Here is a 13,594-nt window from a genome sequence, read left to right as displayed (position 1 = left end):
CCAGAATCAGCTGTGCTCATTAATTTTATTTGCATAATTTCAAGCATCATTAATAGTACATGGCATCAGGAAAAATTACTGAGCTCTTCCTCCATCCATGAGTGAAATTGGGTTTAGTAGAAAATTAGTTGACTTAACTGGCAAATGATGAAATCTTGAGAGGAGAATGTTTAAATAAGGAGGACTAGGAGGGGCAACTCCTGGCTGTCAAGCATGCAGCCAGGCTGGAAATCTGCCTCCTGCCTGGGGCCAGGTGCCCAAAGGAAAGGCTGGGGAGGATCCCCAGGGAATGACGAAGGTGGGGACTCCATCTGCTTCCTCCCGCACAGTCCACTGTGACCAGCTGAGGCAGGTCTTAGGTTTGGAACCCAGAGATCAGTTCTGGATATGACTGGCACAGACTGATCTGAACCAATGCAAACTGGGCCCAGCTGCTGGAAACCAGCTTGAGCTGACCAGAATCAGGCTGACCTGGGCAGCTCAAACCAGCTCCAGGGCGGAGGATGCTTCTCTTCTCTGAGGGAAGAGGAGAAAAGCACTGGGTTTGGGGCACACATGTTGAAACAGAGGTGCCCCATGGAGGCCACTGGGTGATGGGCCCAGGGGAGGTGTGGCATGGAGACGGGGTCTTGGCCGTTGAGAGTGGTTGAACACAGCGTGGTTGAAGTTGTCAAAGGATGGGAAAACAGGCTTGAGGGGCACAGACTTGGGAAATATCAGCACAGAAAGGCCTCTTACAGGCAAAAGAGACTGAGGAGTAGCCAAGAGCAAGCCAGATGTGGAGTCATGGGTGCCCATGAGAAGATGCTTCTAGAAGGAGATGTGGCCAGCAACACATTGCTCATTGAAAAGCCAAGTAAGAAGGAGACTGAAAAATGTCCAAAGAATTTGGTCACATGGGGCTGGGTGGGGCGGCTCACTCCTGTAATCCCAGCACTTTGGGAGGTCACGGTGGGAGGATTGCTTGATTCCAGGAGTTCGAGACCAGCCTGGGCAAGATAGTGAGACCTGGTCTTTACCAAAACCAAAAAAATTAGCCAAGTGCACCTGTGGTCCCAGCTACTCAGGCGACTGAGGAAGGAGGATCACTTGAGCCTGGGAGGTCGAGGCTACAGTCAGCCATGATCATGCTACTGTACTCCAGCTTGGGTGACAAAGCAAGACTCTGTCCCCCCCCCCCCAAAAAAAAAAGAAGAAGGAAGGAAGGAGAGAGAAAGAGAATTTGGCCGCATAGATGTCATTGCTGACCTTGGAAAGAGCATTGTGGTGCAGTCGTGGGGACAAAGGTCCTAAACCCAGTGGGCTGTGGGAGTGTGGAAGGCGGGATGGGGAGGACACAGTGGTCGTGAGTGTCTGCACTCCTCCAAGGAGTTTGGCCAGGAGCCGAGAGGAGAAAGAACGCAGGAGCAGGGGTTACAGAATTGCAGGCAGGTGTGTCTGCCTCCTGGGGGTGACCAGTCAAAGGACCATATGCTGGGGGGTGTAAACCACACAAATGTGTCCTCTCACGGTCCTGAAGGCTGGAAGTCTGAAATCAAGACTCCCTCTGAAGGCGCTAGGGAAGCGTCAGTCCCAGCATCTCCCCTGCCTTCTGGTAGCCGCAGGCGTTCTTAGAGGGGTAGACGGTGTTTCCTCCCTACGTCCGCATCTCTTCCTCCCTCCATGCATGAGTCTGTGTCCACATTTCTTCTTCCTCCTTTTTTCTTTTTTTTCAAGACTGAGTCTTGCCCAGTCCCCCAGCTGGAGTGCAGTGGTGCAGTCTCGGCTCACTGCATCCTCCACCTCCAGATTCAAGTGATTCTTCTGCCTCAGCCTCCCGAGTAGCTGGGACTACAGGAGTGTGCCATCACGCCCAGCTAATTTTTGTATTTTTAGTAGAGACAGGGTTTCTCCATGTTGGCCAGGCTGGTCTCAAACTCCTGACCTCAGGTGATCCATCCACCTCGGCCTCCCAAAGTGCTGGGATTACAGGCATGAGCCACTGCACCCAGCCACGTTTCTTCTTTTTATAAAGACACCAGTCAAATTGGATTAGGGTCCACCCTAATGCCTTCATCTTAACTTGATTACCTCTGCAAAGACCTTTTTTCCAAACAAAGTCACATTCATAGGTACGGAGGTTAGGACTTCACCCTCCTTTAGGGGCCACAGTTCAGCCCATGATCAAAGGTGTGCTTGTTTATTTTTCAAGATAAGAGAGTGCACTCATGTTTAAATGTGGATGCAAAGGAGCCAGAACAGTAGGGAGGTTGTGGACATAGGAGGGACAGAGTATCGCTGGCAGTGGCTTCAGGGGAGGGTCCCAGGAGGAGGGACAGGGACAGCTCTTCTGCCCTGAGAGGAGAGAAGGAGAAGAGACCAGGGTACACTGTAGATGCAGTGGGGTGGGAGGCCTGGGCTGGGGGCCGGGGATCGGGCACTCCTCTCTGACAGTTTCTATTTTATCTTTGATGCGGGAGGGGAGAGCATTTCCCACAAGCCAGGTGGAGGCAGCGGGAGACGAGAGGAAGTGGACAAGACTGAAACACAACCCTCGGGCTCTGCCAGGGTTTGTAATATGCCATCCCTCGAAACAAAAAGGGTTTAAACCAAAGATGGCAAAATGTTAAGGCTTGACAAGGCTGAGAAGCGGGAGCATTGGAGCATTATATGATTTTCTGTAATTTTCTGGATGCTTGGAATATTTTATAACTTATAAGCACACAGATTAGGAAAAGGTGGGGAAGAAGCGCATCTTGGCACCTAGACTTGTGAACGGCGGCTCTCCTGCATCACCCTCCCTGTTCCAAGAGGAGGCACGAGAGGCCGATGGTTACATTACACTAAAAATCCCCGGCCCCTCTCCTGTCTCCTTTTTCCTTCCCCTGCCTTCAGTTTCAAGGAGGCGTTTTAACCTCCTGGCTGAGCGGGGAGCGAGCACAGGAGCCACACGTTCCAGCGGAGAGGCCTGGCAGCCAGACGCCTGGCCCAAGTAGGTTGGCAGTCAGAACCTTTCCCCGGGAAGTTCAGACTTGGGTAGGCAGAAGACCTAGACGGCGGGCAAGGGGACGGAGAGGGAGCAGGCGCCGGCATGCCGAGTGTGGCGGGGTCACGTTCGGTGCGGCCAAATGTCGTGGAAGGTCATGGGCTTCTGCTGCTGGGGCCTGGGGCTGCCCTGGCCCCTGCCCTTCATGCTTCCTCGGGATCCAGGAGAGACCCTTCCTTGCAAGGGCCTCGCCCCCCCTCATGCTCCACGCGCTGCACTGGCGTCACAGGGAGTCTGTTTCTTGCAAGTCATTGGCCCCGGCCAAGTCTGAACGTTGACCAATAAGCAAGACCGATGGAGTCCGTGCCGTGTTGCCTTTCCCAGCTCTGGCCTGGCCTGTGTTGGGGAGGGCTGCAAGGGAAGACTCATGGAAATGACGTCACTGGCCCTCATGAGAGATCCATGCACCCCAGGTGGAGTGGGGAGAACTTGGGGAGATCAGATAAGAAATGAGGACAGACCAGGCCCTCGGCTCATACCCGTAACCCCAGCACTTTGGGGGGCTGGGATTACAGGCGGATCCCTTGAGTCTAGGAGCTCAAGACCAACCTGAGCAAGTGAAACCTCATCTCTACAAGAAAAAACTCAAAAGAGAAAGAAATGAGGAGAAGGGCTGGCTTCTGGATGCTCCTAAAGGAGGCAGGATTCGTCCCTGGGGAGGAGGCATCAGGGCCTCTGTGAATCTCACGGGTCGTGGGTTCTCGAGAAGGGATGAGGGGACCAGTGTTCTTCCTCTGCCACGGACAGACCAAGACAGCGTCTTGTCAGATGGTGGGCTGAAGAGGAGGAAGGTGGCAGTGGACGAGCTTCCGGAACCATCTGTCAGGGAGACTGGAAGGAGCCACCCACGGGAAGGGTCAAACTCTGGAGTTCCTGCCTCTTGGAAACTGGGGCCAGGGCTGGTCTGGGGCTTTTTATTCTGGGTGAAGCTGGCGGAAGCACAGGATGGTACGAATAACCCCCTAGCACTCCTTCCGACTACGCTGTCAGGTTTGAGTCAGCCTAGTTGTGCTAAGTCCAACGCCAGGTGGGAGGTTTCACTATGTCTCAGTGGCCAATTAAATGCTTTCAAGTCCAGGTTTGGTGTGAGGATTTTGCACACCAACCATCACCGCAAATATATTCAGCACACACAGGCCAGTGGCTCGGGATACGAGTGCGCTGACCGATGAGCCAGGCAGGTCCGAATGTCCCTCGAAGTCAGTTTCTTTGCTGTGTCTCCGGCCTCCGCAGGGCCGTCCATGGTCATTTCTCAGCTGCCTCTGGCTTCACTTTCTTGTTGGGTCTCAGGGGTGCCTTCCCACAGCAGGTGTCATCTCGTCACCCCAGTCCAGCATACATTTGTCACTTTGAAGGATCAGCAGTTTCACCGTGGGCTGAGTCACTTGTCATAAGTGACTCCATTTTGAAATTATTTAGGATCACAAAACACTATCCTATATCACCACCTGCCCCTCAAGTCAGAGGAGCTTTGGTAAAAGGAATGCATTTTCCTGGGAGCCAGACTGCTTTTTCCTCGGCATCTCTAGCGTGGAGCCAGGGGCCCTCAATATCCGAATCCAGGATGCAGGGGCTGCATCTTAGCTTTTGGCCCTCATCTCCCACCGAGACTGCTTGAGTGGGACTGACAGCAGAGTCTTACCCCAAGGCCCCTGCACAGATTGGTTCTCAGCAAAGGTTGGTGGAACCGGATAGAATAGCAAGAGCCCCTGGCACACAGGAATCACCCGAGGAACTAAAAATAATCCCTGACGCCCAGGCCCTAGCCCGGAGCAAATAGAGGGACCCTCGGGGTGGCCTGAGCACCAGGAGCTAAAGCCTGGGTGAGAAAACCTGGGTTCAGGCTCAGCGTTTATGGGCATTTATTCTAGAAATCGAGGCTTGTCTGTAAGGAAGAGGACAGGGAACGGCCGGAGGGCCGAGTTCCCATTTCTCTTCCTGCAGCCGTGCTGGCAGCCAGAGGGGTGAGTGTGCGGTTTCCTCCAGCTCTCCGGGGAGCACGGCCCTATTCTTAGCCCTGAGTTTGCTTATTAGGAAAGAACGCTGGGGAAGAAAGTGCCAGCTTTGGATGCCAGCCCCACTTTGGGTCTGCAGTGTTTAGGATACGCTGCTCCCTCAGTTTCCCTTTTGGAGGCTCCCCCCCCCCAACAACTGCACGCCTTGCACCGCACCCCCCACCCCCACACCCATGCTTTGTGGTGGCTTCGGCTAAGGAGTACCTGGACTGTGCCCTCATCTGCCTTTGGACTCCCTTTTCCTCTAAGCCACGGACCCTGAGGGGGCCTGGCAGTTCTCAGCTGTGGCCCTGAACCCTCAAGGGCACGGGGTACGTGCTGGGGATGCTCAAGGGTATCTGCCTTTTCCGGAGATGGGAGCTGAGGGCAGGGCCATCCCAGTGGCTCCATAAAGCAACTCTGGGCTGCTTCTGTTGGATACAGGGAGGTCAGTCCATCCTGGGCAGGAAGAAAATGCTGCAGGATGGTGTAATTCTTTCCTCGTTAGTGATCCTAACCCCTGCTTCCTAAAGCAGCTCATTAGATGCCCAGTTCAACCTCTGAGCTTCTTCTTTCTGCCCCTATCTGGTCTGTCAGGGACCAGACAGTGGCCTGTTCTGGTAATGGGCCATGGTGGGTTCGGGGGCTGCCCATGATGCTTGGGAAATGGGCACTAGTCAGGTTTGGAGGATTTCAGGGCCCTGGGGAGACAGAACATCCCAGGCTGCCCCAGCTGTGTGTTCCCCTTGAGAGGCACCCAGTGAAGTTGTGGATCCCGCCTGCACTTCAGCCCCTGGAGCCAAAGATCTCTGTGCACTCTGCAAGGATTCTTTTTAATTAGGTCCCTCCCACACAAGAGAAAGAGAGAATAGTGTGTTCCACAATTTGAGCACTACCTGGAGTGATTATTTCTAGCCACAGACCAAAGGCACAGAGAGAAATAAAACCAGGGAATTTTTAGCTTAGAAGAGACTGTGGAGATTTGCCTGAGCACGTGTCCCACATGTGGAGGCGGACACCAGAGCGATGTGGTGGCTTGTGGAAGGCTACCCAGCAAATGCCTGCTGGAGCTCCTGCCCAGGAATATTTTTCATTGCCAGAATTCAGCATTTGAATTCCTAGCCGAGGGTTTCTTCTATTAAGTGGAGGTTTATTTTTCTCCTCCCTCATCCCATCTCCCCATCCTCCTCTTTGATCTTTTAGCAAAGAGTGCCTGAGCCAGTCCTTCCCTGGATATTTACTAAGCCCCTATATTGTTTGTGGCCAGCTGGGAGTCCCAGGCAGGTGGGGAACATGACAGCTGGAGAAGATGGGGCCTCAGCCCCTCTGGGAGGCAGAGTGCTTGGCATGGGAGCCAGGAATGTGAATGGGTTGACTTAAAAATTATTTTTAAATTATTCATATTTTTAAGACTGGGTCTCACTCTGTTGCCCAGGCTAGAGTGCAATGGTGTGGTCACAGCTCATTGCAGCCTTAACATCCTGGGTTCAAACGATTCTCCCACCCCAGCCTCCTGAGTAGCTGGAATGACAGGTGCATGCCACCATGCCTGGCTAATTTTTTGTATTTTTGGTAGAGATGGAGTTTCACCATGTCATCCAGGCTGGTCTCAAACTGCTGGACTCGAGCGATCCTCCCACCTAGGCCACCAGAAGTGCTGGGATTATAGGCGTGAGCCACTGTGCCAGGCTGGCTTTTTAAAAAATTGTAGTAAGATGCACATAACGTAAAATGTGCTGCTGTAACCACTTTGAAGTGCACAGTTCAGTGGCAAAGCACACTCACATTGTGGTGCAACCATCGCCACCATCCATCTCCAGATTTCTTCTTGCAAAACTGAAACTCCATACCCATTAAACAATAATTTCCTATTCCTTCCTCCCCCGAGAGGGTAGCTTTTCCTGGTGGATGGATTAATTTGGGCACAGTGCAGGGGCCAACTCTAACCATGTGACCTGCAGAAATGCTCCATTCCCCTGGACCACCCTACCCCTACCCCTTTCATCTTGGGATTTAGACTCCTATTCATCTGGCCCAGGGACACCCAGAAATATATTCTAACCAGCTAGTTTGACAATTCCACGCAAACTTCCCCGTCCTTCCCAAGCACTGGCTATTGGCAGTGGGCAGACGGAGGGGTATGCAGCAGGTGCATTTCAAGTTCCTTCTGCCCCTGAGGTCTTCCTCCCACCACCCTCCTATCTGTGGGGGCTGCTGAACCGTCCTCTTGACCCAGCCCTGGACTGAGAGTCCAAGAGAAATGAGGACCTGGCCTTGGAGGTGCGGAAAGGTCTGGACAGGAGTGTTTTGCGGATTCAGCAGGATTGGTGGAAATGCACAGCTGAGCCTCCTGGGCACCTTTGGCTGAAGGCTGTCGGGGGACGGCATTTTCAATTCATGTCACTGCTCCAGCCAATCACTTAGCGTAAAATTGCCCATAAAAGTAAACTTAAATTACAAGTGATAAAACTACAGCCTCCTCTCCTGGCAGCTGACCTCTCTGCTCTCCAGGGGGTGAGGCTCAGATTTCTTCTGACAAGAGCAATGAGGCCACTGCAGGCACCTCCAGGGACGTCCTGCCCTTCCATTGAAAATCCTTGTTTTCCGGGGCTGGGGACATGTGGGCTTCTCCTTAACTCCTCCTGGGAAGGGGATGCTGCTGTCTCCAGGCCGATTTGTCTCCCTCCTCTCCTGTGATGTCCTTTGAGCATGTGGAGGGTCACTCGGCTCAGATCCAGACCCAAAGGCCAGTGAATGACCAAGGCACCTTCACCCCTGGGCCCGTCACTCACCCACACTCTCTCTCCAGAGAGGGTTTTCTTGGCCAACTGATAAACATTGAAACCAGTTCATCTCATCTACCACTTTGTGTATTGCTTCATAAATACAGCAGATACTTAGTGGGTCAGGTCCTGTCCCTGGTCTTGAATTTTAAAGATGACCTGACCCTGCCCTCAAAGGGGCCTCCAGGTGGGAAGAGGTGACTTGGGACATTGACCAGGTGTGTCCCAGGTATGGAGGGAGCATAGTGGGAGGGGTGTCTCAGGTAAGGCTTCCTGGAGGAGGAGGCGATATTTGAGTTAAGCACGTGGAGGTGAGAAGAGTCTTCTAGACCCAGGGAACAGTTTCTGTGAAAACAGGGCATCGTCACAGGAGACCTTTGGTAGGATCAGAGGGGAGGGTTTGGCCGGGACCACCTTGAAATTTCTGTGGCACCTGGCCTCACGTGTGACAGGTACAGGAAGTGTCCTGTCTCACTTATCTTAGTTGCACGCTGGTGACAGCTGCTGTCTTATTGTGGATTCCTTCTCCCCCATCCATTAATATTCCTCCTTTTTTTCTGGTTTAGTCAAGACTTTGACTTCACACTGAGCGGGTTGTGCATGGGGGAAGCGATTGCTCAGCAGGGTGCCCCTGCTCCTGCCCGGCTCTGGATCTGGGTGCCAAGGTTTAGGGCTGATGCTTCTCGGGGTGAGGCCTGACTGCCTAAGTGGGTCCTGCATAAGGTGGGGCTCAGCGGGGGTCCACCTTCCACCCACTTCCCTGCTCCCTCCATGCACACGCAGTGGTCCTGTGCTGGAGAGGCTGCTGCAGACCCTGGGGGGCACAGCGTGTTGCTTCCACAGGGGTTAGGTAGGGAAGCATCCTCGAAGTCCTGGCTCAGAGGCAGTGGGAAGCCTTGGAAAGGGTCAGGACCCTGGGGAGCTGTGACCAAGTTTCCATTGTAGAAAGACACTGATCTCAGCTTTGCTCCTTCCTGGCTGCGTAACCTTGGGTAAGTTACTTAGCCTCTCTGTTTCCTAATCTGTATAGATGGGAACAGGATGAGAATAGGTCTGATCTGGTAGGGTAGTTGCTAAGATGAAAGGAGTTGATGAATCAGTAAGTTGAATGCACATGGAATGATGCCTGTGTCCAAAATGTTAGCCTTGAAGATGGTGAGCATGATGGACTCACCTTAGAACCGCAGCGTGACGGTCTCCCAGGAGAGGGCTGCGACGTGCTGCAACCCATCTGTCCTCTCAGTGGCCCTGGTGTCTGGGACTAGGGTCAGGGGTGTGCTCAGTGATGGGGCAGCAAAAGGAAGCTCCCAGGACAGAGAGATAACATGTTGCCTGGAAACCAACCAGAGATGTGTAGGGAAGCCAGTCATGTTCCTGATGCAGGTAGCAGCTCCTAGACCCACCTACGGTTTGTATTTTCAGGATCGTCTTAATTTTACTAGACCCAGATTCCATGTGGGAGGAGCAGCCACCCGCTTCGTGGTTTCTGCAAGGAAAGGAATAGAGGGAGCGTCTTTGTGTCGTTTTGTGTGTGGTTCTCAATTGGGTTGGGGAGGTGAGGAAGAGGGGACTTCTGGAGCCCCAGGGCAAAAAAAATGAAGCTTCTTTCTGGGGCATCAGTTTTACTGGTGGAGTTTTGGGAGTGAGAAAGTCCATGCTTCACAGGAAACAACAGGGATGTCTTGCAGAGTGAATGCAGAATTTGCTCAACACTTAAACCTACCACCAAATATTTCATCAAGTCTGCAGGTTGTGGGAGCTGTTCCCTGTGATGGCTCCAGATCCCGGGGTCTGCGCTCCTTCTCCTTTGCTTTCTGGGTATTTCAACCAAAAAGCTGAAGAGGTAGGCACTGCCTTAGAAGCCCTGGATCAGAGAATCTCGTGTGGCGGGTGGTCTGTGTTGGAAAGAGGGGAAGACAGGAAGGTTGGAGGCATGGAGGAGCCCTTGGCCATTTTTAAGTTTATAGACAAGAAATGAGGAGGAAATGGTTATTAGGTTTTCACATTCCCCTCTCACACTTAGCATCAAAGGTTCTGACGTGGCGGGGAAGCCAGTGTGAGGACAGCCCAGGAGGCTGGTGGGGGTACCAGCTGGAGGTGGGGGGCAAGGCCCAGAGAAAGCGCCTCCCCTCTTGCTGCCCTTCTCTGCAGGGCAAGGCTGACCTCTGATGGCTTAGTCCCTGTGCTGGCAGCTTCTCCCCACCTCTTTCCATCGCAGCGCTGTTGGCGGGTGACCAGAAACATCACTGACACAGCGCCACTTTGGATGGTGTGCACACGGGATGGTGTGCACACGGGATGGTGTGCTAACGGGATGGTGTGCTAACGGGATGGTGTGCACACGGGATGGTGTGCTAACGGGATGGTGTGCACACGGGATGGTGTGCACACGGGATGGTGTGCTAACGGGATGGTGTGCACACGGGATGGTGTGCACACGGGATGGTGTGCTAACGGGATGGTGTGCACACGGGATGGTGTGCTAACGGGATGGTGTGCACACGGGATGGTGTGCTAACGGGATGGTGTGCACACGGGATGGTGTGCTAACGGGATGGTGTGCACACGGGATGGTGTGCTAACGGGATGGTGTGCACACGGGATGGTGTGCTAACGGGATGGTGTGCACACGGGATGGTGTGCCCAGTCCGCTCCCCGAGCTTCTGAGCATGCACAAAGCGAGCATGCACCTTTCGGTCCAGTACTTTTCCACCTGGCCTGAATGGTTTCAAGGAGCCCAGACACAGCTCAGGAAACTGATCAATCCTGGTACCTTGCCGTTAATGAGGAGGTGACCTTGTCAAAGCTCATCACCTCCCCAGCCTGACTCTGCTTGTGATGTGGGTCCCTGAAGGACCTCCCTAGTAGGAGGTGTTCTGGGCCTCTTGCAGAGCTGGCACCTGAACCCTGAATCCTGGGGAGGTGGGCATCCCCGGGAGATGGGGTCCGATGGACTGGCTGCTTCCCAATCTGGGTTGGGAGCAAAGGACGGTCACATCCAGCCCCATGAGGTGATGCTCCTACCAAGAGCTGTTGAGAGAGGAAGATGAAGACAGGGCACGTGGCCTTCTCTGCTTGGGCATCCCCCCTGCCCGTCCCTCCACCAAAGGGCCCCTCCTCAGGATTCCCCCACCGTGCCTCAGCACACGCTGATCACATCTCCACTCCAGCACCCCCAGGCATACACACCTCACACAGCTCGTGCTCCTGAGACTGGGGCCACATCCCACGGTCTCTGAGTTCGTGATGTGGACACAGGGCCTGACACCCGACGTGCACTCAAGAAACATTTGTTAAAGATAATTATCCTGAGGACCCAGTGGGGAGGGGGTGTTTGGGGAAGCAGGTGCCTGACCAGGTTCTGCATCATTCTGAGCTCCCGGGCATCCTCCTCTGGTGGAGTGGGGAAGGGCACGTGGAAGGGCCGTCTCTGCGGAGGACAGTACATCCCACCTGACTCAGGGGCTCAGCATAGACTTAACTGAATGAACAAGTGACCGGATGCCTTATCATCCCCTGCAGGGGAGAAACCGAGGCTGTGGAGTTGGAATAAGCAGGGGCTTCTGGGGGAGGAGCTGGTTTGTACGGATGCTGGCAGGGGGGGTTGTGGGCAGAGGCGTTTAAATTGGCAGCTGTGGCTGCTGGGACAGGGGGCTTTGAACCCTTCTCCAGGGAGGCGGACTGAGCAGATGTGGGGATTCTAGAGGAAGCCATGGCGTGTGGTCATGTCCTTCCATGTCCTCCTGTCCATGCCCCTGGAGCTGGGGGCCTGGGGGGTCCAGCAGGAGGAGACGACCCAGCAGCTCCAGCCGGATGGGTTGCCAGATGGCAGAGGGGCACCACCCCTCCTCTGGCCAAGCTGCGTCTTCCAGGTCACCAGAGGCAACCTTGTCTCAGATGAAAACCTGTGTGTAAATAACCCGGCAGGTGAAGGCAGGCAGGTCCCGTGCGGTGCCCGGGGTGGGAAACAGGTGACTAGCGGCCTGCAGCAGCTCGCGGCCTCAGCCAGCCCTGGGCGCCAGGAGCTAAGTCAGCACTGCGAGACTGCACTCTTCTGAGGCAGGAGGTTTGGGGCCCGCATCCAGACAAACACATAGCTGCGCTGAGGTCTGCAGCCAGCATCCATGGGATTTGTGAAAGTTAGAGAAAGGCTCCCTCTCCAGGTAGCCACAGCCCTGCGGGAGCACATTTGTGGCAATGACAAAAGGTGCCCCTTCTTCCTGGCAGGTAGCCCAGGCTGGGTGCACGGGAGTCCACGCTGACCTCAGTCCCACTTGCCCCTTGCTGGATTGCCTTGTGCAGTGAAAAACCTACATTACCGTGCAGGGCCATCCTGCTCACTTCCTTTCTGAGAGTGTGCTAAGCTCTCTGCACTTTTACAGTTCACCCTGGGCTCTAAGGAACTGGGGCGGCTGGTTGGGCAGGTGGGTTTCTTGGGGCCCAGACTCTGAAGGGCTCTTCTCTCAGTAACTTAGGGGTGCCGCCAGGCCGGGGGAGCTGCCCGCTCACCATGCCTCTGCCCTTTGACCTCATCTACACCGACTACCACGGCCTGCAGCAGATGAAGCAGCACATGGGACTCTCCTTCAAGAAGTACCGGTGAGAGGGCGGCCAGAGGGTAGGCACGTGGCCCGCATGCCAGGGGGAAAAAGCTCCTCCTTCATGCCCTGCCCCCACGTCCCCACTCAGCCAGCTGGGCCCAGGTGGGAAAACATACTGTCCGGTATCCTGCCCTCCACTCTCCCCTCCCCCCTCCCCTCCCCTCTCCCCCTTCCCCCCCTTTCCCCTCCCCTCTTCCTCCCCTCCCCTCCCCCTCCCTGTTTCCCCTCCCTCCCCCACTTCCCCCATTCCCTTCCTCCTCCTCCCCCTTCCCCATCCGCCCCTCCCCATTGCCCCCTCCCCTCCCCCTTCCCCCAGCCCTCCTCTCTTCCCCTACCCCTCCCCTCCTCCCCCACCCCTCCCCTCTTTCCCCACCCCTCCCCTCCCCCTCCCCACCCCTCCCCTCCCTTCCCACCTCCCCCCTCCTCTCCTTTCCCTCTCCTGTCCCCACTCCTCCCCACCCCTCCCCCTCCTCTCCCCACCCCTTCCTTCCCCTCCCCCTTCCCCTCCCCCTTCCCCTCCCCTCCCTCCCCTCCCCTCCCCTGCCACTTCCATATCTGCCTCCCAGCTAACTCAGTGATAATTAATAAACCACCCAGGGAGTTGCTGCATCGCCCCTCTGCTGCTTTGAGGCTGGGGGCAGGGGGCCGGGGTCATCTACATGGAGGGGGGCTGAGGAATTGGAGAGAGGGGTATAAGGGAACGGGACAGTAATCAGGGCTGTGACCCTGCTGTGGGGACCTTGGGGTGGGGAGAGTTGTTCAGCACTCCCCTGTCTTCCTCCACCCCACCCTCTCTCCGTCTGGAGGAAGGCCAAGGCCATTGCTCCCTGTCTCACTGCAGCCAGCGGGATGTGGGGCTTAATTTAGCACAGAGAGCCCTGCTATTTATTACGTGTGCTCCAGTCCCATTGACGATCCCACATGATTTTATTAGGGAAAAAAGTGACAGGCAGTGTTATTGCTTTTATTATTAATGCGCGTTCTCTATGCACTCGGCGCTCTCTCCTCCCACCCCGGGCCCCTTCCCTGGGGGAAAAGTGCCGACCTCAGCACTCTGCAGACAATTTTGGGTCGCCAGGAAGGACGCTGGGGTGAGGAGCTCCTTGCAGGGCCTCTGAGTCTTGGTGCTTTTTTTCAAGTGCACCTTCCAGGGAGTCGGGTGGGCAGAGGGGGTGGCTCTGGGGCTGTGGC

General features: G+C 55.1%; 1 protein-coding gene across 6 annotated transcripts in view; it reads left to right on the top strand.

The window, feature by feature from the left end:
* Positions 1 to 13,594, top strand: part of MGAT5B (alpha-1,6-mannosylglycoprotein 6-beta-N-acetylglucosaminyltransferase B) — an 82,944-nt gene that overhangs the window by 44,723 nt on the left and 24,627 nt on the right. For all 6 annotated transcript variants that reach the window (XM_055242120.2, XM_055242115.2, XM_055242121.2 and 3 more), the window contains one exon: positions 12,270 to 12,401. In XM_055242120.2, the coding sequence (XP_055098095.1) occupies positions 12,270 to 12,401 (132 nt within the window). The remainder of the gene's footprint in view (positions 1 to 12,269; positions 12,402 to 13,594) is intronic.

This window comes from Symphalangus syndactylus, chromosome 14, assembly GCF_028878055.3.
Source record: "Symphalangus syndactylus isolate Jambi chromosome 14, NHGRI_mSymSyn1-v2.1_pri, whole genome shotgun sequence".
Classification (NCBI taxonomy): domain Eukaryota; kingdom Metazoa; phylum Chordata; class Mammalia; order Primates; family Hylobatidae; genus Symphalangus; species Symphalangus syndactylus.
Note: the sequence above shows the minus strand (reverse complement) of the source record. Positions and strands in the feature narration are given on the sequence as shown.